Here is a 27,336-nt window from a genome sequence, read left to right on the forward strand (position 1 = left end):
ACTGTGGCGGTTTTTTTTCTGCGAGGGTAGTTTTCTCTACAGAACTGGATTTGTTCACATTTTCTGCAGATTTTCATTCATCTAATAGTGGATTCAGCTGATCATCCTCTTCTACATTTGTTTTTTTCTTCAAGGATTTACCCAATTCCCTTTTGAAAACTGCTATTGAATTGCTTCCACTAACCTATCTGAGGACCCAACCTCAAATCCTGATCACTTTAAATTGTTTTCTCCTTTGTCATGTTTGGTTCTTTAACCAATAGCTTAATTCTGTGCCCTCTGGTTATTCACTTTTGTTTATGTATGCAGTTCCTCTATCTGAATCCTTCATGATGTTAAAAATCTCTTTCAAATCTCTTTGCTCTAAAAGAACTCAAGTTTCTCCTATCTTTCAAGTAACTGCAAATTCTGATCTTTGAAATCATTCTAGTACGTCGACCATTGAACAGTACAGCGCAGGAACAGGCCCTTCTGCCCACGATGTCTGTGCCGACATGATGTCAAATTAAACTAAACCTATCTGCCTGCACATGATCCATATCTCTCCATTCCCCACGTTCTTGTGCCCGTCTAAATGCCTCCTGGATGCCGCCATCGTGTCTGCTTGCACCACCACCCCTGGCAGCACCTCCAATGTACCTACCACTCTGTGTAAAAATACTTACCCCGTACACCTCCTTTAAACATTCCCCCCTCACCTTAAAGCTACTGTATGTCCACCCTGGGAAAAAGATTGTTTACCCGAGCTGTGCCTCTCAATCTTATAAACCTCCAGCAGGTCTCCCTTCAGCCTCTGATGCTCCAGAGAAAGCAATCCAAGTTTGTCCAACCTCTCCTTACTCTCTAATCCAGACAGCATCCTTAGGAAAATCTCTTCTATGTCTTTTCCAAAGTTTTCACATCCTTTCCAATTCCAGGAAAGCTCTCAGTGCACAATATGTCAATTTACTCAATGATCCATATATCAGAAATGAAAATATACAGCATGCAGTCTATTGGTCTTTCAAAAGGGAAAGGTTGTCTGTACTTATTTCAGCCAAACTGAAACCAGGTGGCAAAACTCAGCAGCTGCTGGAGGTTTATAAGATTGAGAGGCACTGTCATAGTTCCTTGAGCTTATCCGCCATGGGGATTTCAAGTGCCCTTGATCGATAGGGGTTTAGTAGTTTTGCAACTGTAACTAAATCCATTGTGGAAGCGCCATACAGTTTTAAGTCAATAAAATCATTTGTTAAGTGAAGTGTGTTGAAAACTGGTGCAGTAGTTGATTTAAGAGCCGTACCCACAAAATTGTATCAAAAATAATATTTAAATAGTTGGAAAGGGTTGTCAGAAACATGTGATGATTGACTGTAGCATTGTAATATTTATAGACTGCAGAGGGGTAAGTGGTTTTACAGAAGAATATCTTCTGTATGCGTGATGGCCAAGAACTGACAGGAGCAACCCTGTTAGGCCTTTCTTGTTGGCCGGTTAGCTCAGTTGGTTAGAGCGTGACAGTAATAATGCTAAGGTCGCGGGTTTGATCTCCATACAGGACAGTTTTTTGAAGTCGGCAACAGCCGCTGCCTGTAAGGAGTTTGTACATTCTCCCCGTGTCTGTGTGGGTTTCCTCCGAGTGCTCCGGTTTCCTCCCACATTCCAAAGATGTACAGGTTAGGAGCTGTGGGCATGCTGTGTTGGCATCGGAAGAGTGGCAACACTCGTGGGCTACCCCCAGCACATTCTCAGTAACGCAAAAAGCTGCATTTCACTGTGTGTTTCGATGTACATGTGACTAATAAATATCTCATCTTCTTGAGGTAGCTCTAGATCTTCCAACTAAGCTTTCTTCTATTAACCATGAATTGCGACATAATCAGCAAAATAGAATAGAATAGCCCAAAAGAAGTCAAAGCAGTGAAACCTTAGTTTTAAGAGCTCTACTGGTTGCTTTACATGATCCTTATTTTGGAGTAGCTGTTGCTACAAAACTTGGTATCTGTGCCTGGATTCCTGATGAAAATCAAATAATTTTGGCAAAAGAAACAAAAATTGAAGGTTGATATGGTATGAAATCATAAATGTTACAGTTAACTGGACACAGACAAACTTATTCAATGCCAGATGAGTTTAATATTCAGTAACAAAAAATCTTCCCATTGTAGAAAATTCCTTGCTCAAGGCACAGAATAGAAGAACTCTGTGAGTGCAATCTTTTACTCTATGCACCCATTGTTGCTCGATTTCTTTCACAATTCAAGGTAATGAAGAACTGAAAAGAGTTGCTGATATCTCATGAATGGCATGTTGAATGATAAAAGCACAGAGCCCACAGCCATATACCCTACAACGGTTATCATCACTGACTGTTACCTTCATCATCACAGTATTCGCTGTGATGGCTAGATCCTACTGCAGCATGATGGAGTTCAGCAATGGTCTCTCGCCCAAAGCAAAACCACCTAACATACATCAACTTTCTGAGGATATGAGAAACTTGCATATGCATATACTTGCATATCTTGAGAGTTCTTTTGTCCTCTCTCAACTGCATCTCCATCTTGATGCTTCTTTTCCTATAGTTGCTGTTTTATCTATTCAAGTGGCAGCATCAAACTTAAACAAGCTTCCTACCCATGATAGAAAATGGTGCTGGAGCCAATGGTACAAAAATGCACCAATAGATCCCAACTAACAGAAATATGCCCCCAAAACAATCATACCTACAAAAGTAGGCAAGAATCTCATACAAAATGACCAGTAAGTACCAAGGCAGCATATAAAACCAAACCACCGATTTTTCTTAATATTTATTTTGATGTCTTTCCTCATTCTAAGCATCTGTTTAACTGGAACCGACAAACCTGGTACTCCCAGACACCAATTTTACCAGGGTTCATGATTCAAGTGAAGGACCCTTACTGACTTAGTTAATTTGAGCTAGCATTTATTTGTTACCAGGAAAACCTAATGAGCACCGAAATGGTTTGAATGAAAGGCAACCATCATCATAGTACCCTAACCCTTACTCCATCTCCCCCACTTGAACTCCCACCAAATCCTAAACTCTCCCTTCTCAACCTCCCTGCAGCCTTAGACTTGGTTGACAGCAAAAATCTCCACTAATACTTACTTTTTGTTCTCTAGTTCATTGCAACCTGCTTGGTTCCACTTTTACCAATCTACTCATAGATGGTGCATCTCCAGTAACAGACTTTCTTCTTGAGCCTGTAGAATTTTCTGAGGAACAATCTTTAATCCTCTTCTCTACCACATCTACACCCTACACATTTACAACATTTTCCAAAGACACAGAACGAGCTTCAATTGTACATTGACAATACTGATCTCTTTCCCTCCACTTCCTTCCCTGTGATATAGATTTTTGCAGCATACAATATATTAATCCTTTGTGTTTTTGGTCTGCACAGGCCAATGTAACCCTCAGTATAGAGTTCACTTATAAACCACTGGAGAACTGTTGAGAACAAATCTCAGAAGTCAGAAAGCTATTTAGGAATCTCCAATATTGGATATAAAATTCTCTGTCCAACATCCATGTTATTAAAAATGGTGGCAATACACAGAGTCTTCAGAACATCACTGAGGAACATCATTTATCAAGTACATGTCCTTTATCACCATCTTCCATTTTTCCTTTTGCATAAAATGTCTCAAAATCTAAACCTTAACAATTATTACTTAAAACCAACAATGTGCAGTTTGATACAGCTTACCAAAAAGGATAATATTAATTATTAAAAATTACTTACTTCTCAAAGTGCTGATCAGAAATAGTAAGACAGTAGGTTTCTAGGATTTTTCGCAATTTAGCAAGGCTAATTGTGCCAGTTCTTTCAGGATCATTCTTCATAAATGACTTTTGTATTTCATCCCAATTGTGTCTAATTTTGTCACGCAGAATATCTTCCACCTAGTTGGAATGCCAAGCAAGAGTTAATGGAAAAGCAAGAAATAAGGCAGCAGCAAAAATGCCCAAACTCCATTTACCTGCAGATTCTTTCATTTAGGTCTTCCATGCATTGGTACATGCAACATATATCCTTCTTCTGTGCTTTCAAAATTAAATCACTTGGTAACTTTGAGTTTTAAAGCTCACTGTGGGAGTCTCATACTTTGCAAATGCTGGCTTTTGGCATTTTAATTATTCTGGTATAAAATACTGAAGCACTTCACAATCACCCTGCAAAATTACAGACCATCAAGGTATCCAAATAAACTGGCCCTGAAGCACCCCAGCAGCCTACAGAGCCTAACCAAAGATTTAGTTTAATTGGACCCTTTAAATTTTGTCCCAACAGCCTCCTTTTCCAGTTGAACACCCAGATGTCATAGACAGGAAAGAGCAAACCTGGAGCTCTTCAAGACTAAATTCACAAAGGCAAGGTCTTTATTAATGTTTTAACAAAGTCTGCTGCAGAGAAAAGGGATGTTTGATCCTGATTGTTTCCTCATAGTTTCCATACATCTCCCAACAGGAATCTTAATAGTATATCAGTCAGATTTAAGGATCCTGAATAACATTTCCATGAATCTACTATTCTCAAATCAGATTTTGTGCACATCTCTGGGACATCATATGTGAGAGCTTTCTTGTCTAAATTGTTTAATAACACAAACAACCTGGCTTTAACTGTTTCTGTTTCACAAAAATGTTCGCAAGCATTTTAAATGTGCCCGTTTACTTATAACCCCATCCGCGCTCTATGCCTTCCTAATGATTCAATTTTAATCTGCTCTTTTGAAGTGATTTGGATACCAAACGAGAGTAATTGTGTCCCTTAAATATGTACATTGTTCCAATAAGGCAATCATAACATGATATGCAATTTTCTTTGGAGGCCTTAGCTGTCTAAGATGTGAGAACTTTCACATTAGCCAGACCTGCAATGAGGTCAGCAATAAGCTAGAAGAGGCCAGTTGGTCAGCATCAAATATTAAAGATTCAGTTTTCTTGTGTTCAAAACTAGTAGGCCCTCCAGGAGTCAAGACTGCAACACCTAAGTGATTGATGGGCATCATTTCCCAGTCATTCACCAATTATTGGATCTGTCCAAATTCAAGAGAGACTCAGGAAAAAGTTTGTGCAATTGAGGCCTGTCTATTAAGATCAGGAAGATCTTCCCTCATCCCAACTATTTTGTAGGTACAGTGTGTGTGAACCTTCTGCTCCAGCCCCACCAATACCTACCACCTTTAAAAATTGGGACCATAGGCTATCAACTAATAACCCTTACAACATGAACCAATTTCTCTGCCACTGTACACAATACAAGAGGCTTAAATTTTGTTATGAGCCATGTGATATGATTCAAACATAGTGTTGTTCAACATTCACATTCACACAGTGGACATCTCTCAATGTACAAGAGTCTACTGAGGAGATTCATACCAAATTCTATTTTCTGAACGAGAACTAAACAATGATTATGGCACAACCATTAATAACACAACATCCCAACATTTCCCTACTTCTCACTGAAAGCAATGACTCTCTGGCACATTGTCCACATCATTACATGCTCTGTTGTGGAAGCTGGCCGGGAGGGTTCAAGCTAATGTTCTGCTTCATCCTGTACTTCCGACTCATACTATACTTCTGTGAAAATAACAGACCTCCGCTCACAGCAAAGTTACTTGGCACAAGTTTGCAATTTCACCCTAACAGGTTTACTGACAGCGTGCGTTTTTCTACCAAAGCACAAGTCTACCAAGCACTTTCACGGAGTTTTCTGTTGCTTCCCTTTCAAGACGATCAATGTTTGCAACTGCCTTGCAGCACATTTCTTCCCTTCTCCAATCAAGCATTTTTTGATATAACAGGAAAAAAATCAACATTTCCAGTGTACAGATTCTAAATGAACAAATCTGAAGTCTCACAGAGTCTATTTGCACTGGGATGTTCTTTTTAAATATTAATAGAAAAGGAATATTCTTCTCCTATCAGGATTAATACAAATAGTTAGAACAGACATTTCTACTTTCAGAATTGCCAAAACACATCTGGTTCAATAAGGCTCACAAGTGCAACTTGTGAAAGCAAAGTTGTGTAAAATATTTTACAGAAGTAAACAGGCACACTTACAGTTTTCCATACTGCTGCCACAGGAGTATGCTTCTTTACAATTTTAGTTCCATTCAAATAACTTTGGTTCTTCTAGTCAGGAAAATAGGGGGGAAAAAAACTTGTAGATTTTAAAGTAATAATTATTAAAGTATCAACATTTTGAGGCATGTTAAGAAAGAGGAAAAATGGAAGATGGTGATAAAGGATATGTACTCAGATTGATAAGCAGTGATGTTCAGGGATCTTAGTTTTCCTTTTTTTTAAATATGTGGATGATGAGACAGGGATCCAAGATTTCAGGCTCCAAATAGCAGGAACTAGTGCTGGTGGGACCAAGCAGAAGCTCCCACCAGCAGAATATTTTCAATATAGTAAAGAACTAGAAGTCCAAAGGAGCAAAGAGATCTGGGAGCCCAAGCACACAAACACTTAAATTCTAAAATTACTTGGCGCAAGTTTGCAATTTAACTCTAATGGGTTCCATGACAGTGTATGCTTTTTCTACCAAACCATAAGCCTATTAAGCACTTTAGCAGAAAGGATTAAAAAAATGAAATGTTTTCCTTTTTCTTGTGTATTGATTATAAAGACAAGGATGTTATGCTTTAACTGCATCAAATCTTGGTGGGACCATCTGAAGTACTGTGTCATTTCTGGGTGTGTGATCTTTGAACAAGTATATTGGTTTTGGAAAGAGTACAGCAGAAATTCACCAAATTGTAAGGTTCCAGAACTCAGTTTACATTCCCTTGTGTATAAAAGAACTGGATGGAGAAGGGTGAGTGTCATCTGCAATATTTATGATAGCACCAGTATTTTTCTCTCTACCATGCTTAACGAGATAATATAATAGATAGGTTCTAAAGAATTTTTTTAAAAAGACAAAGCTAGCAAACAACACTTTACAATTGAACAGGAGCAAGCTTTTGGAGGGTAGAATCTACCTTTCCTTCAGATATTTTTATAAACATCTTTACCAGGCATACATTTACTTCAAAGAAGCTGATAACTGTTGATGAAGTAGGCGTGAAACAAGCTGAACGGGAGGATAACCTCCGAATATCCAGGCATTTTCTAATAAAGAAATTTTTATTTGAAATATTAACTCTGTTTCCCTTTCCACATATTTTGCTGATCTACCTTGTGTTCCCAGCATTTTCCGCTTTTATTGCAGGCTGTTTGTTATATTGCTAACAAGATTTTGCAAATTAATTCCCAAGATCTATACCTACTATGTTCATGAGAAACTGTTGTAGAATTTGCTGAATTTAAACAAAAGACTGTTTCTTACTTATGTTTACACTTACTGCGAAAGAAAAGTGTTACCTTTAAGTATTGTGTGATTAAATCATACAAAGTGACTATACATCCACCAATGTTCCATACCACTTCTACCTTTGCAAATATTATATATTTATGAATTAATGAATTTTTTTTAGTCATTCATAAATGTTAGATTTGACTCCTAAGTGGTTTAAAATATGAGATCAGAAAAGAAAACAAGTTCTCCACAACATAGCAGATTGACTATTCAGGACAAATGAAAAGGAAATGTTTCATCCAGAGTAGTGAACCTTTGGAATGCTCTACCCTGGAGGGCTTTGGAAGTTTAATCACTCAGTATATTCAAGAATTTCAATGTCTCCTTTACCTTTTTCATCCTCAATGGCTTCCATTTTCCTTCTCATTTCCGAAAAGGTGTTGATCAAAATTCACTTTTTCGGCCACATCCCTTCCCTTAGCAAATGTCTGTTTCTCTCTCTCCAAAGATGCTGTCTGACCTGCTGAGCATTTCCAGCATTTTCTGTTTTTACCACTACCACCAAAGACAAATATAGCAATTATATGGGAATACCACCACTATACCTCTCCAAGTCATCCAAACTTGGAAATATACTTCATTACCACAGTGGCAAACTCCTGAAATTCCCTGTTTAACAAGACTGTAGGATCAACTTCACCAGAGAGTAGTCGTAGTTCAAGATAACAATTTTTCCCACCTTCTCAATAACAATTAGTGATGGACATGAAAAGTTGGCCTTGCTACCAATTCCCACATCCTGCACATGAAAAATACCTAGAAAGATCAGAGCAAAGGGACAGAGGATAAACAGATGGGATGGGAAGGATCATTCATCAAGTAAAGAAGGTTTTCCTGGTTCCTGTCAAGGATGTGAGGTGGTGGTAAATATGCTTCCTCAAGATCGATGACTGCCCTTGACTGAGTGTGGCTTCAGGAGCTTTGGAAAACACTTCAACAGGTTGGAAGATGGTAGTGGTTGTTCGATTCCAATCATCTAGACCCTGCATATCACTGCAGGAGTTCTTCAGAGCGGTGTATTAGGCCCAACCAGCTTCAGCTATTGTTTCAAATACCTTCCTTCTGTCATACAGTCAGAAGTGGGGATGTCCACTGATGACTGCACGATGTTCAGTTCCATTATGTGCCTGTGATGCTGCTGCAAGTAAGTTTTTCCACTGCACCTGTGCATACATGTACTTGCGTACGTGACAATAAACTCGACTTGTACATTGATATTTTAAACTCCCCAGTAAATGAAGCAATGTCCGCATGCAACAAGACCTAAACAACATTCAGGCATGGGTTGATAAGTGCCAAGTAAAGTTGATGGCACAAGGGTACCTGACAATGACAACCTGCAACGTGAGAAGTTAACCTCCCCTCCTTGATAATCAATTTCAATACCTATAGGCAAATCCACCATCATCAATATTCATGGAGTTCACCAAGCACCAGAACTGAATCAGTCTCCTACAGGAACAGGTTATGGGCTGGATATTCTAGAGCAAATCACTTAGTTCCTAGCTCCACAAGTAACGGCCACCATCGGCAAAGCACAAGTCAGAAGCTCTCCAATTGCATGTATGAATGCAGCTCCAACAACATTCAAAAAGCTCAACACCATCCACCACAAAACAGCCCACTTGACTGGCACCCAAGCCTCCAGCCTAAGGATTTATCCCTGTCACCATCAGTTCACCAGGGCTGTCATGTGCACCAAGTGGTACAAACAATTCAGTTGCTCAACCAGGTTACTTCAATAGTACCTCCCAGACACAGTGATATCTGTTACCATGAAGAGCAAGACAGGAGGCACGTGGGAATACCACTACCTGCAGGTTCACCTCCAAGTTGTGCACCATCCTGACTTGGAAATATATCACATTCTTTAATCATCATTGTGTCTAACTCCTGGAACTCTTGACTAAACAACATTATGGAAACTTACGCAAGGGTAATCAGGGATGGGCAATAAACTGTGACCTTGATAGTGATGTCTACATCCTTAAAACTGAATAAATAGAAATAAAATACCAACTATTACTTCATGTTATGCTAAAATTCGACAAGAGAAGGCTAAAAAGATAGACAATTGTGACCACCAGGTCAGAGAACCTTTTGAGTTACTGCATGGTTATTTACTAAAGATGCTGCACTTATGTAGCATCTTTGATAACCTCAGGTTGTGCAAAGCATTTTACCAATGAATCACTTTTGGAGGTTACTTGTTCTAGCCAGATCCTACAAATCCAATGAGTTAAATAACCACAAACAATCTATTGCGTTGACTGAAGAACAATTGGTATCTACAACATTATCTTCATAACATCCTCAAAAGACTCCATCAAATTTGTCCTGTCTCACAAATTTGATTTGAGCTTTTTGAGGAAGCAACGGAGATAATTGATGAGGGTAGGACAGTAGACGTTATCTACATGGATATTAGTAAAGCATTTGACAAGGTCCCTCATGGTAGACTGGCCCAGAAGATTAAGGCACATGGGATCAATGGAGAGTTGGTAAATTGGTTACAAAATTGGCTTGGTCATATAAGACAGAGGTTAGTGGTAGAAAAGTGTTTTTCTGACTGGAGGTCTATGATCAGTGATGTTTCCCAAGGATCAGTGCTGGGACTTCAGTTGCTTGTAATATATATTAAAGATTTGGACGAAAATAAAGATGGTCTTATTAGCAAGTTTGATGGAGTTGTGGATCGCAAAGAAGATTGTCAAAGGATACAGCAGGATATAGGTCAGTTGGAAATTTGGGCAGAGAAATGGCAGATGGACTGTAATTCAGACAAGTGTGAGATACTGCATTTTAGGAGGTCAACTGCAAGAGGAAAGTATACAGTAAATGAGTAAACCAATAGGAGCACTGATATACTGAGGGATATTGCTGTCTAAGTCCACAAATTCCTGAAAGTGGCAATACAAGTGGCTAGGGTGGTAAAGAAGGCATACAACATTTTTGCGTTCATTGGTCAAGGAATTGAGTATAAAAGTTGGGAAGTCATGTCGCAGCTGATAAAACTTTGATTAGATCATATTTGGAGTATTGTGTGCAGGTATGGTCACAACAGTATAGGAAGGATGTGAAGGCTTTGGCGAAGGTGCAGAAGAGGTTCACCAGGATGTTGCTTGGAATGGAGTGTATTAGCTATGAAGAAAGGTTGGATAAACTTAGATTGTTTTCTCTGGAGCATCAGAGTCTGTGGAGTCACTGATAGAAATATATAAAATTTTAAGAAGCATAGATATAGAAGATAGACTGTTTTTCCCAGGGTGGAAATGTCGAGTACTACAGAGCATAAGTTCAAGGTGAGAGGGTGAAAATTTAAAGGAGATTTGCAAGGCAACTTTTTTTTTAAAAACACAGAGAGAGTGGTAGGCACCTGGAATGCACTGCCAGGGAAGGTGGTAGAAGATGAGATGGAGGCATTTAGACAGACACATGATCAGGTAGGGAGTAGAGGGATGTGGACCACGTGAAGGCAGATAAGATTAGTTTAATTTGGCATCATGGTCGGTGGAGACATGGTGGGCCACAGAGCCTGTTCCTGTGCTACAGAGACATGAGCAACACACACAAAATGCTGGAGCAACTCAGCAGGTCAGGCAGGATCTCCCAGCCACTTTAATTCCACTTCCCATTCCCATACTGACACGTCCATCCACGGCCTCCTCTACTGCCACGTTGAGGCCAGACGCAGGTTGGAGGAGAAACACCTCATGTTCTGCTTTGGCAGTCTCCAACCTGCCGGCATCAACATCGATTTCTCTGACTTCCAGTAACCCCCTTCCTGCTGTTCCTCTCCCCCGCCCTCATGACCTGCCCACTATCTCCCTTCTATTCCCCACCTCCTTCCCTTTATTCCATGGTCTACTGTCCACTCCTACCAGATTCCTCCTCCTTCAGCCCTTTGCCTTTTCCACCTATCACCTCTCAGCTTCTTGCATCATTCCCTTTCATCCCCTCTTCCCCACCCATCTACCTTCCCCCGTCACCTGGATCACCCATCACCTGCCATCTTGTGCTCCTCCCCCTCCCTTTTTATTCTGGCTTCTGCCCTCTTCCTTTCCCATCCTGATGAAGGGTCTCGGCCCCAAACGTCGACTGTTTATTTCCCTCCATAGACGCTGCCTGACCTGCTGAGTTCCTCCAGCATTTTGTGAGTGTTGGTCCTGATCCTGTGCTGTATTTGTCCACGTTCTTTCAAACAAACATCTCTGTTCTCTTTCAATAGTGTGATGGGATATTTTACTTTTTCACAGGAGGGGCATCTTACTATCAGAATTACATTACAGAATTCCCTCAGAAATGCATAATTATGTTCCAGATTTACTGGAAGGAGATTTAAATTTTCTGTCTAAGAGGGGAGTGTGCCGACACACACACACACACACTATTAGAACTGTCAGCTTTAACAATTAAAAGTTGCCTCTGAAGCTGTGGACTATAGTCTGAATTACTCAAACTTTGCTTTTTTTTTGAGCATTACTCCAAAACATTCAAATACAGTAAAAGCTTTGCTAATTCTCTGTGCTGTGGTATGGTGTGATGTGGCATGGTATGGTGTGATATTGTGTGCCTGCTAGCAATCGTAATTGGAGTGGAGTGAAAAATATTTCTGCAAATAAATGTAGACAAATCTTTGAGACATTATAACTACTGTCTATTGTAATCTTCCCAGAACATTGGTGTATCACTAAATTTTATGCAATGCTACAAGCATATTTCACAAGATACAAAGCTATCTAAATTTATTTATCAGCAACCACCATCTCCTATCTCCAAAGAATTATGTATCATCATCTATTTGGTTTCAGAAGAAAAAAATGTGATGTTTAACATACTTTTCCTTCAATCAATTCCATGATCTGGTTACGGTGAAAATAACCACTGTGCTCTGGATCCAGTAATAACATAAACGGTTTAATCTCTTCATCGGTTAGTCGGAAAGGGAAGCACTGTAGAATTTGACGCAGTTCTTGTCTAGCTATTATGCCATTGTGTTTCTGAGGAAAACAAATTGTTTTAACTACAAAAGCATTATGCATCAATTATTTGAAATAAAAAAAACATTGCCACTATCTAAAATCCAAATTACTTGCATTTATACATAAATACATCTCTGAAAATGTTCAGCTGAGCTGTTTTAGAGTATGTTTATAATTCTGAAAAGTTTAAATCTATTTTAGTACCAGAAAGCAATAGTTATTAGGTGCAAGCAACCAAAATTTTAAATCATCAGATATGAAGAATACCTCCTCCAGCGCAGGGTATCTCTCCTGGAAATATTTATGGAGCTTCAGGAGAAGGTCCATATCCTTTTTGTTCCCAAACAATCCTCCAATAAGAGTCAAGCTGTGACAAGATGAAAGACTGTGTTTGAAAATATATAAAATGATGAAGGCTCGAGTACGAGTAAGAGTTTAGACTTCATTTGAAAGACTTAAATAGTACTATTATGGCACCAAATCCTTGATGATCAAAGTTAAAATTTCAGAGATCATGCTGGTATGACATTAAATCAATATATGAGATATGCACATGGTAAATTTTAATCTAACCCAGCATTCTAGTGGTTTAGGTGAATATCAAAATGCAATGACAGTTTGAAAGAAAGATGCTCCTGTGGTAACCTAGTCAATATTTTCCTTAAAACATCAAAATAAACCAAGTGCTAAGGATATGAACATTTTCTTTTAAATTTATAGAAGGTGCAGTTCTCTGGCAAAGCTAGCATTTATTACACATCCCCCACATGCCAGATAGGCATAAGGTACTGCCCACCTCAGTTGCTCCAGCGCCCATCCATATATTGTTAATCGGCTGGGTGAAAAAGAGTTTTGATTTGAATTATCCATCCAGAAGCAAGTTCAAATGTTTTTCCTGGTGAACTTAAACACCAGTCTTTTTGGACTAAACTGAAAGCGTACTGTACAAAACTGCAGCAGAGTGATCTCTCTAATTTCCCTACTTGCTAGCATGTATTTTCTGGGCACAGTCATGATCCAAGCCCTCTTCTGACATTGTGGATGGTTTCAGTACTCACTCAAACTTTTGCAAAGATTCGGAAAAACTAAAATGATTCACTGAACCATTATTTACCAAAACCCTCTCTCCAACAGCATTTCAAACTTACTCATGAAAATATCTTACAATAAACACATTCTGGCAAACCAAAAGCATATTTTCTGCTGCCTTGGTTTAGCTGATCTCCAAAATTAAAATTCCTCAAACAAATAAACAAAAACAAAATGAATCACAAACTTACTCAAACTTTGCTCCAGATTTCTGTGAACCACATGCAGGAGACCTTGGAGTTTCCCGGTTAACAACCATACTCTCATCCTGCAAAGAACTACACAATATGTGTATTATATTTCTCCAGTATCCTGGAATTATAATTCCCACAATTTAGCTGAGCTTGCTAACCCTCCCCACAGCGTGCACTAGAGTTTGCCTGCTGGAATTTTTGTCCTCTTCCAAATCCTAGCACCTAAGTAACTTTGAAAATCCCTCAAAAAAAGTTATAATGGATAAAAATGAGTGAGGGGGAACATTTGAGGCATGCTTCCCCTCACACATTCTCCTCCATACTGATGAATGCCACAGGAAATTATGGGGAAACTGATACAGAAACAAATTGGAAAAAGTTATTTAAAGATACAGAAAAAAGAAAATCAAAACAAAGGTGCAGAAAGAAGAATTTGCATTGGGCACATGTGCAGCATCTGTTTCTCATGACCAACTAACGTCATTTATTTTGGAAGTTCTATGACCCAAGATAAAAAGGGTAACAGCATATGTTCATTGTGCATTCTCAAAAAAAAAGGTTCTCCAGGAGGTGTGACAATGTAGAAAATAACAAATTACAAAAAACCTACATAAGATAGACTTTAGTTCAACGGAAAAAATGGTCAATTTCTTCACGTGATATCAAATCCAACCAGAAAGACAGAAGTACTGGCTGCTGGATTGCAAGATATGAGATATCATTGCTAAGTTCTGACTTATTCCAATCCCTCCTCTCAAGTCACCATCAAATGCTGCTTTAACTGAAAATTGAAATCTTGTTCCACAAGAACTAGAATATAAATTTGTCCAACAACATTATTCCCATTTAAAGGAAATTAAGTGCAATCAGATATGGTTTTAAAAGTGAAATGGTTCAAGACAGATCTGCAATTTTGTTGTTTCATTTCCTATCATCTCGCTAAGCAAAGAAATTGTTTGAAACAGAAGTAACCATTAACAGAAAAAACAGCACATAATAGAAATAGCTAATAAACTTATTATCCAGAAAGTTAAACATACTTATGGTTTGGCTGCTGCTTTGATAAGGCCCATTTATCCTCCATTGGCAATGACTCTGGACAGTTCAGTAGAAATTGCTTCCATGCTACTTTGCCATTAGTTTCAATTTTATACCTAAGACGACAAAATGCAAGGATATGTGGAATAGAAGCTTATTAAACCTGTTGCTTGTGCAAAGCAAGTAAATCCAGCCTCGAGGATTTTATCTCACCTGCATAATTCCCTGAAAGAAGTAACAAACATTAAGTAAAACCTTTAAGGTATTAAAGCTGTTCAAAGAATCTCCCTCTATAACTAATCAAGAATAAGTATTTGGGACATTAATCTAGTCATATAATCCATATTTCAAACAAGGGCAATTCACTTTGCATGGCTGATAGCCCACAGCCACAAATGTCAAATGGCAATCACGTTCCATTCATTACATGAATAATAGAAAAATAGGGGGCTATGTGGGAGGGAAGGGTTAGATAGATCTTAGAGCAGGATAAAATGTCAGCACAACATTGTGGCCCGAAGGGCCTGTATTGTGCTGTAGTGTTCTATGTATGTTTTATTAAGGAACCAGCATTTAAGGGTACGCTCCATAGGGCTCCTACAGCTGGCTGGATCCAGATGACCCTGGAGAGAGAGAGATTGCCATAGGCGTTCTGTGATCAATGGGCATCTAAAAAACTAAAGTGCATTATGAATGCTCAAAATGAAGTGTTGATTTAGTTGCACATACAACTTAGAAAGGAGCTTTGAAGGGAAAAAAATTGGTAAACTGAGTCACCCTGCACTCTCACACCACCATCCTTCCAGCCCCAACGTCACCCTGCACTCCTGCACACCCATCCATCCATACCCACCTCACCCTGTAATCCGCCACACCCATCCTTCCAATGATATTGTCAAATGACAATATCAAAAGGTGCAAGTAAATTTAGTTTGAAACCAATTCTGACTGATGAATGAGAAATGACTTTGCTGTCTGAAAGAGCACTGCAAAACTAGTCTCAGTCTAGCTTCTCTTTTTGCATATGTTTACTAGAAATATAAAAGGCCTGGGTTTAACAGGCCACTAGTGTGGCATGAAGGGATTGGGAAAAGAGTTATCCTTTCAAAGATGCACAAGCAGTAAGTCTATATTGTTTAATAAGCAAAGCAAATAAAAGGTTGCATAAGTGCAAGGAAAGATCATTTTAACACCAATGTATTATCTACATTCTGAAGCCTGGTTGATCAGTGGACCGTTACCAAGAAAACAATAAGCTTGGTTTACAAAATACTTTTAGGATCACAGAGTCAGAGTTGTACAGCAAAGGGGCCTTTCGGCCCACCACATCCATGCTGACCTTTTTGCCCACCTACACATTCAAGCGCCTGCCTAAATGTCTCTTAAGCATAGCGACTGTATCTGATTTCACCACCATCTCTGGCACCAAGCTCCAGATAGCAATCACTCTGCGCAAATAAACTTTCCCCTCAAAACCCCTTAACACTCCTTCTCACCTTAAACCTGTGCCATCTTACCCCTGCCATGGGAAAAAGAATTTGACTGCCAATCCTATCTATGCCTCTTAAAATTTTACATACCTGTATCAGGTCACCAACCCCCCCCCCAACCCTCCGGTCTCCTTTGCTCCAGGGCAGAAAAATCCAGCCTATTCAAACTCTCCCCATAACCAAAGGCCTCCAATCCAGGCAAGATTCTGGTGAATCCCTCTGCACTCTCTCCAACCAACCACATCCTTTCATTACTGTGGTGACCAGAATTGCATACAATACTCCCAGTGCAGTGTTATGTACAGTTGCAACATAATATCCCAACCTTTATACCCTATGCCCAACCTATGATGGCAAGCATGCCATATGACTTCTACACCACCTTATCTACCTGTGTTATCACTTTCAGGGAACTGTGGGCTTGAACGTCAAGGTCTATTTATCAACATTCCTTTGTGCTCTGCCATTTACTACACATGTCCTAGCATTACCTTGCACTTGTCAGGATTAAACTCCATCTGCCAACCCTTTGCCCAACTTTCTATCCAATCCATATCCTGCTGAAGCCTTGGACAACCTTTCTTGCTTTCCATATGACCATCTATTTTCATGTCATCCACAAATTTACTAATTATTCCTTCTATGTTCACATTCAAATAACTTATATGACAAACAAGGGTCTCAGCACTTATCCCTGCAGTACACCATTGTTCACAAACTTCCAATTCCGAACTCTTACTACCCTCTGCCTTCCATCACCAAATCAATTTTGGATCCAATTAGCCATCTCGCCTTGGATCTCACATGGTTCTACCTTCTGGACCAGCCTACAATGTGCGACCTTGTCAAATAACTTACTGAAGTCCATGTAGTCTACGACCCTGCCTTTATCAATCTTCTTAGTTACCTGTTCAAAATACTCAATCAAATTAATGAGACAGGATTTCCCCTGCACAAAGCTATGCTGGTTATCCCTGATTAGCCCCTGCCTTTCCAAATGTACATAAATCCTATCTATATAAAATACTTTTTCCAATAGTTTCCCTACCACAGTTGTAAGGCTCAACTGCCTGTAGCTACTTGCCTTATCCATGCTGCCCCTCTTAAACAAACCAACAACAGCGGACGTCTTCCAGTCTTCTGGGACCTCACCTGTGGCTAAGAAAGATGCAAAAAAGTCTCCATCATGGGCCCAACCATCTCCTCCCATGCTTCCCATAGCATTCTAGGACAGCTTTCATCCTGCCGGGATTCATCAACTCTTATGCGTTTCATGATATCTAACGCCTCTCCCTTCTTAACACTGACAAGCTCCAGACTATCAATGTACCCCTCCCTGAACTCACCATCTTCCACCTCCTTCTCCTTGGCGAACATAGATGAGAAGTATTCATTTAAGACCTCGCCCACATCTACTGTCTCCACATTCTACACCAGTTGATGCAACTGGCATAAAGCATATTGTAGCAGAACCAACATCACGGTCCTATTAAACAAGTCAGACTTTGTTTCTCTAATTGAGCTAACAGGATCAGCAATACAGATAATAACAAACAAACAGCCCCCTGGAATGTTCTCTTGAATTAACACCCCTTCACTATCATGAAGGACAACACTAGACGGAGATATACAAGAAAAACTTAATTCACCCATTGGTTTCGGATAAGCAGGCTATGGAAAGCTACAGGATGGAAAAGAGATAAAAGCTATGAGGTTATTCTGAACACAATTAAACTCTGCAAGAATGCAGGGAGAGGTGATAGTTTTGCGAATCAAAGTGTTCAGCAGGATGACTGTGGCTGAAAATACTAGGTCTGTTAATTACAAATGACCTTTGGAGGGATGTGGCATTGATTGGCTGATCAATTGAATCAAAGAGATGTTTTGTTTTGATCGGACAGGAGTCTCAACTTGGGCTGGTCAAGAAGTAATAGCTAAATGTTTGTACAATGTTCAAGAAAATGTTCATCTATGATGTGTAATCTTTGAATTAATGATACAAGTCATATGCAACTATGCTTAAGATATAATAAGCACTATGAGTTATTATTTTTAAGTCATCCCAGAACTTTATATCCGAGTGACTTCCTTGCATATGCTCAAGTTAATCAGTGAACAATAAAGCTTGAGTTTCAACTGATTACTGTGAGTACGGAGGTGATAGAACTCCAATGACAATTGGCATGAGGGCAGGATATGCTAGACTCACTCGGAGGGCAGAACAATGTTCTGGTGTTATTTGTTTGAAAATACTCCCCAGTAAATGGTTCACATCAGAATAGAAGAGTGGACATAAGAACAAATTTGGACAGAATGAGAGAGTTTGAAGTAGAACAGAGGGGGTGAAGGTTAAAGGCTTTTAACTTCGCTTCTAAACATAGGAAAGGAAGGTGCAGGAGGAGAAAGAGATCAAAATAAAAGTCAGCTAAAAAGGAGGCTGGGACACCGGACACCTGGACAAGTGAATCCCATCTTAGAAGTAACCTCCTTGTTCATCCCTGTCCCTGAACCTTTCTACCCCTCCCTCTGAAGTCTCCTTGAAGTCTGTAGAATTGTGTTAAGCTGTCTTGTCCATTTAAGCCTTGAGAGAGAAATGGTTTAAAGGGTGTGGATGCTTTCAGTTCTAAAATGTTGCATGGAACTTAGCAATGTTTGAGTAATGCGAGGGGTAGAGAGGGAGGGAGAAACACTGCTGGAATGAATAAACCTGCAGAAATGTTAACCCTTTATACTGACAACTCTTTTGTTCAAGTTATTTACAAGCCACAATGGATTTTATCGTTTCCTTTTTAAACAGTGATAATGGCATATGAATTGCAAGGGTGCCAGTAGTTTATCAAGTGTTATTAAAACTAATACTTAAATTGGCTGGTGTAAAGTTTAACTTTCCATACTTAACACAGCCGTGAAAAATACCGCATCTGTACTGATTCTGCCTTTTTTTTCCTTATGGAATATTCTCCCCAGAGCTGGTGCAAAGTCCAATTTAGATTTCTTAATGATCGCTTTCTCCCTCAATGATTAGTACTAATAGCTATTTTGTGTTTTTGTAATATTAATCAATAAACAGTTTAAAATGTTCAGACAAAATAATTTAAATTAAATGAAATAGCATTCACAGTGAATTTCTGATTTCTTACCTGCCCATTATGTGATCAAAGATTTCTTTGCTCATTGAAAATAAAACATTGTTGAAAACTGACTGGAGCTCTTCCATTGAGATTAAGCCACTTTTGGTCACATCAGAAGTTGAAAATGCTTGCAACAAATTATGATAATTGGCTTGCAACTGGGAATAAAAGAGGAACATGCTACTAACTCCATTTGATTCTTTTTTCAATCTGTGTCGTGAAAAATTACAAATACAATTGGACTGGGAGATGTTTACGCTGGACTTGGGTGGCTTTGAAGAATATGTGAGGCCATAATTGATTATGCAAATAGTGAGCATGTAATAGTGACTGATAATAATATTTTGTATATAATAACAAAAATCTGAGTGGTAATTTGATATTCTGTGGTTGATAATAATAGATTAAATACAAAAACTCAAGAATTTTAGATTAGAAGCAGCATATCCTACCATTTGGGGTTGTTTAGAAAATAACCTGGGCACAGTAATGACACTTAAACATCAATACATATGATTCTAGTCTTCATTTTTTTTTAAATACAACACTAAATTCCCTTACAAGAGAATATTAAAACATTACTAGTGAATCAAACAGATATCTGATTTTTTTTTCCCTCCATCCCTTTCTTCCAATTGTCTCATCATTCAAGCTTTTGTTCTCCTGTGCTTTCCATGCACGAGTTCATTTGGAAATTATTAGAAAGTTATCAAGTATTTATTATGAATATTTCATGATTATGCATAATTAAACATACATTCTGACATTTGCAAACACAGAAATGGAAAAACAAGAATTAAATTCATCTTGTTTAAGCTAGGGCTTGCTTCTATTTATTAATATATTATGAAATTACATTCATTTTAATTATAATTATCTTTAGCTTGCATTCAATCTTATGACTCATACTCTTCTGGGTCCAGAAGAATAACATACATTGAAAATTGAGGAGAATGTATACTAAACATAACACTAACAGTGACCAAGTTCAAGTGTCTGCCAACTAACTCCTTAAAAAGTAATTAAGAGTGTTAAGATAATTGAAAGTAATCCAAATCAAAACCATCATAGTTAAAATCAGAAAGTCAAGCATTTTTCCACCAGTATTGTATGCTGAATTGTTTAGTGTTTTATCTCTTAAAAGGTGATTATAGTTGAGCACTTACTAATATTAACAAAAACTGTACCCATTTCAGTGGCACACTATCACCATTGTTTTTGGGTGAAAAACCCAACGTTCAATTACAATTGATTGCTTTCTCAAATTTAAACTATAAAATGTCTTTACTTACACATTTGATTGAAACACATAAATTCAGTACATTAAGATCTATGAGAATAAATGAACAAATGTACCTTTTTTCGAAAAGCAAAATCCATTTCATCCATGAATACATTTTTTGGATTTACAGGGGGCTCCTCAGTCATTACTTGTTGCAATGTTGGCTGTTTTTCTTGTTCTTGAACACCATCTTCCCAGTTCATTGCTTGGTGAAACCAAAATTAAACAATATGATTTTTAAAAAACACTTAATTGCTGAAACAAAGAACCCTTTCTCTGCTTTAAGAGGATTTTTTGATTCAAGTTCTCCAGAACCTCGTACCCTTTCACTCAGTACGTTTTTATTCTCCACTCATCATCCAGTCTGTTTCCTCATTCAATGATGATTACAATCTGATTTCATAAGCACTATTCGTACATCCCTTGTGTTATCCCTTATCCCAAAAAGCAAATTCCTGTGCAATTTTTTTCATCCTGTATCAACATTAAATCTCCACCATTTCCAATTCTCATACGATCAGATCAATAGATCGGATGTTTCCTTTTTCATGGTGGCTCCTATCTTTCACCTTTCCTTAATTCCTTCTCATTCAAAATTCTATCGCCCGTATTTAATCCTGCACCAATTCCCAGTTACCCATCACTTAGAAGCTGCAATCTAAACAACTGGAAATGAAATGTAATATAAATATATTTTAAAGTTTTATTGAATTGATAAAGATAATTTGGCCCTGAATGTACTTATATTTCCAGTCAGCATATCTTCAACTTCAGAGAGATCTGATGCTCTTCAACTCACTGGAGGTACAAGAGACTGCAACAAACAATTTGCTCAAGGAAATCTGTGGGTCCAGCAGTTTTGGTGAGGCGGGGGACAGGGTGAGGTGGGGGATGGGGGGACAGGAAACAAAGGAATTGTCAATGTTTTGGGTCAGTCTGATGCAGGGTTTTGAACCAAAACATCAACAATCCCTTTATCCCAACAGATGCTGCTGGACCCACTGAGTTCCACCAGATTGTTTGCTGCTATTCAACTAACTTCCTGCTTCACCTCCAGACCCAGCACTGAGTCCAAGACTGGAGCACAAACATAACCAGCTGAAAGGTCAGATGCACTTCACATCCAAACTCTCAACTTTACGCCATCCATGGTTGGCACGTGTGCGTGGCTTCATTCATTTAAATGGGATTACTCACCTTGACTGAAAAGATAACTGATTTGTTTCTTTTCCTTTACTCAAAATCTGTAACTATTTTGGATCATTTAAATGAGTTTTACGTAAATATATTAATGTTGATCATTTTAATCTTAAATTTTACTTCTTTTAAATGTCGCTGATCAGTGACCTGTCAAAATGTGTTTAGGGAAGTCCAAGGATGGAGCCTCAGGATCAACCTACTTGCAGGATGACCACAGCAGTAAGGCCTCCAGGACAATTGAACCCACAGGGTTGCCAGAAGTGTGTCTGTGGGAATAGTGCAAGGGCAATGGAGGGAGTACATGATGCAGTCCAATGCTTTTTTGATACCAATGATCAAAATGTAATTTCCAGAACGCATGGCACATTTGAGTACAAGTGACATAACACCACACTCATTCTGTGTTAAAGCAATACTTTCTTACTGCACTCCTTTGGAGTGATCATGAATAGAATGGTGATTTTTAGCTGAAACAAATGGAGACTTTTGGCATTTATCTGCCACAAATGTGACTGAAGAGTCAACAGCAAAGTATTTATATCTTGACTCACCATAAATCTCTTAGAATTTAATGAAACAATGGGCATCCAGCAATAATGACCACCAAACATATCTGTCCCCAGACATACTGGCAATCACTTGAGGTCAAATTTACTGCAACTGTAGAAAAACTGTGGGCACTTGCTTCAAAAATAAATATAGTGGAGCAAGCATTTTTGCAGAATGTTTTTGCCCAGTGGGGTGCTTGAAACCACTAGAACACACTGTCTGAGGTGGCGGCAGAGGCAGGTACTCTTCACAATATTTAAGTATTTAAATGAGTGCCCAAATTGTCATGGCATAGAAGGCTACAGGGTGAGGGCTGAAAAATGGAATCAGTACAAACAGGTACCTGCTGGCTGGGATTCTAATTCTGATCCTCTGCCAATGGTTCTCTTCAGCAGGAGGCTGGAGCACAAAAATGAGCCAAGTCACTGGACAGGTTCTCCTGGAAATGAATTACTTAGCCACTATTGAGTGAACTGATCGTGTGGAAAAGATCCTGAAATCTAACTTACAGAGCAATTGTGGATGCAAAATTACTCCCTATTTACACTGAAATACAGAGTTAGAAGGCAACTTTGGAAATATATTACATTTAGCTTTCAGTCAAATATATTCTACCTTTCTAATGATCTACAACCATCATGATTTCCAAGTTATTCATTAAAAATAGAAATTTTAGGTCCATTAAAACGTAGATGGATACCAGCAGAAGTGAAAGAATCAATAACTTAAGACCAACCTTGTGCCACACATTCTTTACTGCATTTGTTTGAGGGTTCAGCATGGATGCCCAGCTTTTCTAGAAACTGCAGGTAATTCACTGTTCCAGTCCTAGAAAGGTGGTATCGAGAACAAAGCCTAATGGAAATATACAGCTATGTCAGTGAAAATAACTGCATTCAGGTTGGCTCAACAGTACAGCTCCTGCTTCTCGAGTTGGAGAGACTATATTTGAAAGAGAGAAAGGGATCACAATCTGCAATTAACCCATGCCCATAGATGACAAAGCAACCGACACACCAACACCATTTTTAGCTTATCATAATGACCCAGAATTTCCTACCATTGGCAAACTGCCTGCACTCACTCCTGACCTACAAAGTTAAGTCTGCACCTGCTTTTGATAGACACCCTGGTGCTAACCTCCTGCAAAACATTGGCCCAATTTTCCATGGCAAGTTCCAAATGGCGGCAGGACCTTGCAAGCACAAATGCCATAATCTGAGAGGCTGGGACAAGCTCTGCCCACAAGACTGCTAGAAAAAGAAGTCTGGCAGACACCTTTGTCAGAAATTACCAGTGTTGACTCAGTAGATGCATTAGCAGAAAGCCAATGTTGCCAATGACTAGAGCCAGTCATAATTTAACTGCCTTGCTTAAATCTAACGTCCATCATGACCACAACAGATACTGGCAGTTGTTCAACCTGTGCATTGACCCAGGAAATAAGGGCGGGCAGACAACGTGAAGAAAGAAGGATCAAAGGCTTGCACATGCCACACTGGAAGTCTTGCTGGAGGTAGTGGAAAGCAGGAGAAATCTCCTATATTTGCAGGAATACAGGAAGCCCTCCCGTTACACACTTAAAGGAAATGCAAACAAATGAAAGGGAAAAGCTATAGACTGGAGAAGGATCTCAGTGGGCTGAATGGGTAGGCACAAAAATGGCAAATGGAAATAAACTTGAAGAAGTGGAGGGTAATATGAGGGAAATTAGGCAAGGGAATCACAACAGATGATCCTATACTACTGTGTAGAGGAAACGGGATTGAGCATATCCAACATGGAAGGATGGATATTTTTAAAGAGATTTTTAGGATACTTTGTTTGATTAAGGAAATATAGCAGTGGTTATACTTCTGTATGAGTAATCCAACGAGCTGAGCTACAATTCAGAGACACAAGTTTAAATACCATGACTGTAATGGCACCTACAAAAAACCAGATGATTGTAATATCTTCCTTACACTTAGGGATGTGCCCAAATTGGGAAATCTGTCCATAGACTATATAACAAATCCCTGGCATGGACTGTGATGCCTTTCCATTAACATCCCTGGCTCACCTGTCTAGATCCTACCCACCAGCAAAACTACCCCACCACAGGTGGTTGCAAAGAGGTACTTAAGAGAGCACTGAGAATAGCAAGTGCACAGAATTTAGTCTGAATAAGGACTTCAGAGTACAATGATAGCTAAATGAATGGGGTGGAAAGAGGAAAAACACAAGGGATAGGCTACTTAACTTTGTCCTCACCTTTCAACCGCTGAGCAATATGACTTGTTAAACTACATAAAATAGTCTGTAATGTTATACTGGAACTGTTCAATTTAGTGTTTCAATCTTAACATTATTTATAAATATTCATTTGTCTTCTAATGTAATGGATAGAGTTGAAATCACTGTTTTGTATTCCCTCTGGCTTAATGTTCTTCCATTCAAAATATATTACATTGTATAACCAATTTTAAAAGACTTATTTGATTGCTGTCAATAATAGCACAATACTTTTACAGGTAATGTAGCATATTTTCACTGTTATCCACAGGATTGGCTATTGAAACATTTTATATCAAAGAATAGTTAAAAATCATTCAGAAACACCAAAGATGGGCATCCACGTACACTGACCTTTCAAACTGAGAATCCGTCATTCGAAGACAATAACTCTCAAGAACTCTTCGAAGTTCATAGCACTGAATGTGCTCATCCTTGTTATAATCAAACAACTTAAAGGCTCTTATGATGTTTTTTACATTATTTAAGATCTAAGAAAAAATAATACTCATTATATATCTTTACAAAATTGTTACATAAACATGCTAAAGCACGAACAGATCACAACACTCTTGTTTGCAACTCCTTATTTTTGTGAAATCTCATTTGCTGAAAGTAAAGGAAACTGTAAGAAGCAGGACTTGCCTGCATTTCCATGCTTCACTACTAACTTATCAGGGAAAATTGACGTAAAGTGTGACAAGGTCTTTTCACACAGGAGTCATTCAGATGGAACTTTGGTTAATATAGCAGATATTCTAGGTTCTGTGTTAATCATAAGATGGCCTTAATGTCCTTAACTACCAAAACATCTTTTGTCCAATTGGTACAAAAGGTACCAAAACGTTAACAATTACTTTAAGATCATAGTGCTAGAAATTAGAAGCGAAAATGGAACTGTGCTAGCTTTTTATTGGCAGAAGCACCAATGTTAAAATTACTTAATTGTGAATTATCCGTTCAGGAAAGCTCAATGCAGTATGCAAGTTCCGTTATAACTAAAACTCAATTGCATGAAGCCTAAGCAGCAAATGGGTTAATCTACTTACACTCAACAAAGGTAACGTCTGCAGCTCAGGGAAGAACGATCATGGACTCTAGCACACTGCTCTGAGTTATAATCCCTCAGTAAACCCTTTTGTAGATCTGAGATGTTCAGGAACTTCAATTAATAACAACACTTTATTTTCTCCAATCTTCTGCAGGACTTGAGCATAAATGAATAAATGAATTATTGCCGGTTCCTAACTGCCATTGAAAAGGCAGTAGTGAGGCACCTTCATGAAGCACTAGAGACCAAGTGGTGAAGGTATCCCTTTGGTGCTGCAATGTAATGCATTCCAGAATTTTGATCTAATGGCAAAGAAAAAATGGCAATATATTTCCAAGTGAAGATGGTATGCAACTAAGAGGGAAACCTTCAAGTGGTGTTATTCCCATGCACTAGGTGCCTCTGTTCTTCTTGGTAGCAGAGATGCAGATTTGGAAGGTACAGTCAAGAAAAACTTGCTGAGTCCGTTCAGTACACTGTATTATCGGTACATACTGCCTACACAGCATATCGATGATGGAAGAGTGATAAAGTGCCAGTCAAGCAGGCTGCATTGCCGTGGATCATGTTGTTGGAGTTGCATTCATCCAGGTATTAGAGGGTATGTCATCACACTACTGACTTAAATACAGAAGAAAGACATCAGAAAGTCAAGAGGTGATAGAAGTAAATGCTTCAGTCATCTTTTTCCCCACAAGCTTGTTGGGTTTCATCATTATTGAGGTTGATATTGTTCTTGAATTCCCTTCCTCTTTTTAATTGCCCATCATTTGTGCCTGGATCTGGTAAGACTGGACATCTTAGATTTGATCCACAGCTACACTTAGATCTTGTGATATACCACTACTGGGTTGGCACTTATCTTTTAGATGCACTATGTTATGTTCTTCTGCACTCTTCTTCAAACCACAATTGGTTCACTGGCTTAACAATTATGGTGGAATGAGGGACATGCCAGGACACGAGGTCAGAGATAGTCAGGGTATTTGTTTAGTTTTACTCTCGGAGCCTTCTGAAGCTCTAGATTTGTGCCGAATCTATTCCAGTTAGCAATATTTGTGCACACAAAACATGAAGGATATCCCCAATGGTAAAACAATGGTCACTCATATGAGCACTGATGTGCTAAGATGCAGTTGCAACTTCTGTAGATGAGTTGAAGTTGGTTTATCCCTTGCATTGGTTCTCATTCTACTTTCAAAAGACCAGTCCAGTGGCTATATCCTTCATTTTTCAGCTAGCAGTTGGTGCTACCAAGCTACTCTTGGTGACGAAAATTTAAATCCCCATTAGGAATACCTTTTTACATTAACTGAATGTAGCAATCAACAAGTTCCTTGCCCCTGCTTAAGACTTCAAGGGATTCTGAGTAAATAGTGAGGGCTCTCAGGGCCACTCCATCTCAAATATATCCCACAGTTCTATCACCTTTGTTGTGTTAGCATCACTGGACAGACTAAAGGATCATGCTGAAAGAGTCTGAGACATTAACTCAGAACAATTTCTTGTGTATAGCCATTTCAGGCTGTTGATTAACCAGTTTGCAGGCATCCCTCCAAGGTTAAGTATCTCTCCAATTCTCATGAGCATGCTTTGTAGATGTGAGTGGGTTTGGTGTACCATGGTGATGTCCAAATCCAGGTGATTCCTCCAAGTTTATTGCTC

At 38.8% G+C, this 27,336-nt stretch overlaps 1 protein-coding gene across 1 annotated transcript in view; it reads right to left on the reverse strand.

Moving 5' to 3' along the window:
• Window positions 1–27,336, reverse strand: part of LOC127578537 (EF-hand calcium-binding domain-containing protein 6-like) — a 70,141-nt gene that overhangs the window by 24,490 nt on the left and 18,315 nt on the right. Inside the window, exons 7-16 of the mRNA XM_052030676.1 lie at window positions 24,975–25,111; window positions 23,083–23,201; window positions 20,672–20,802; window positions 19,325–19,473; window positions 14,697–14,810; window positions 13,654–13,740; window positions 12,641–12,740; window positions 12,230–12,391; window positions 6,089–6,160; window positions 3,756–3,916 (exon numbers count right to left, since the gene is read on the reverse strand). Of these exons, the coding sequence (XP_051886636.1) occupies window positions 3,756–3,916; window positions 6,089–6,160; window positions 12,230–12,391; window positions 12,641–12,740; window positions 13,654–13,740; window positions 14,697–14,810; window positions 19,325–19,473; window positions 20,672–20,802; window positions 23,083–23,201; window positions 24,975–25,111 (1,232 nt within the window). The remainder of the gene's footprint in view (window positions 1–3,755; window positions 3,917–6,088; window positions 6,161–12,229; window positions 12,392–12,640; window positions 12,741–13,653; window positions 13,741–14,696; window positions 14,811–19,324; window positions 19,474–20,671; window positions 20,803–23,082; window positions 23,202–24,974; window positions 25,112–27,336) is intronic.

Source organism: Pristis pectinata, chromosome 15 (genome assembly GCF_009764475.1).
Source record: "Pristis pectinata isolate sPriPec2 chromosome 15, sPriPec2.1.pri, whole genome shotgun sequence".
Classification (NCBI taxonomy): Eukaryota; Metazoa; Chordata; class Chondrichthyes; order Rhinopristiformes; family Pristidae; genus Pristis; species Pristis pectinata.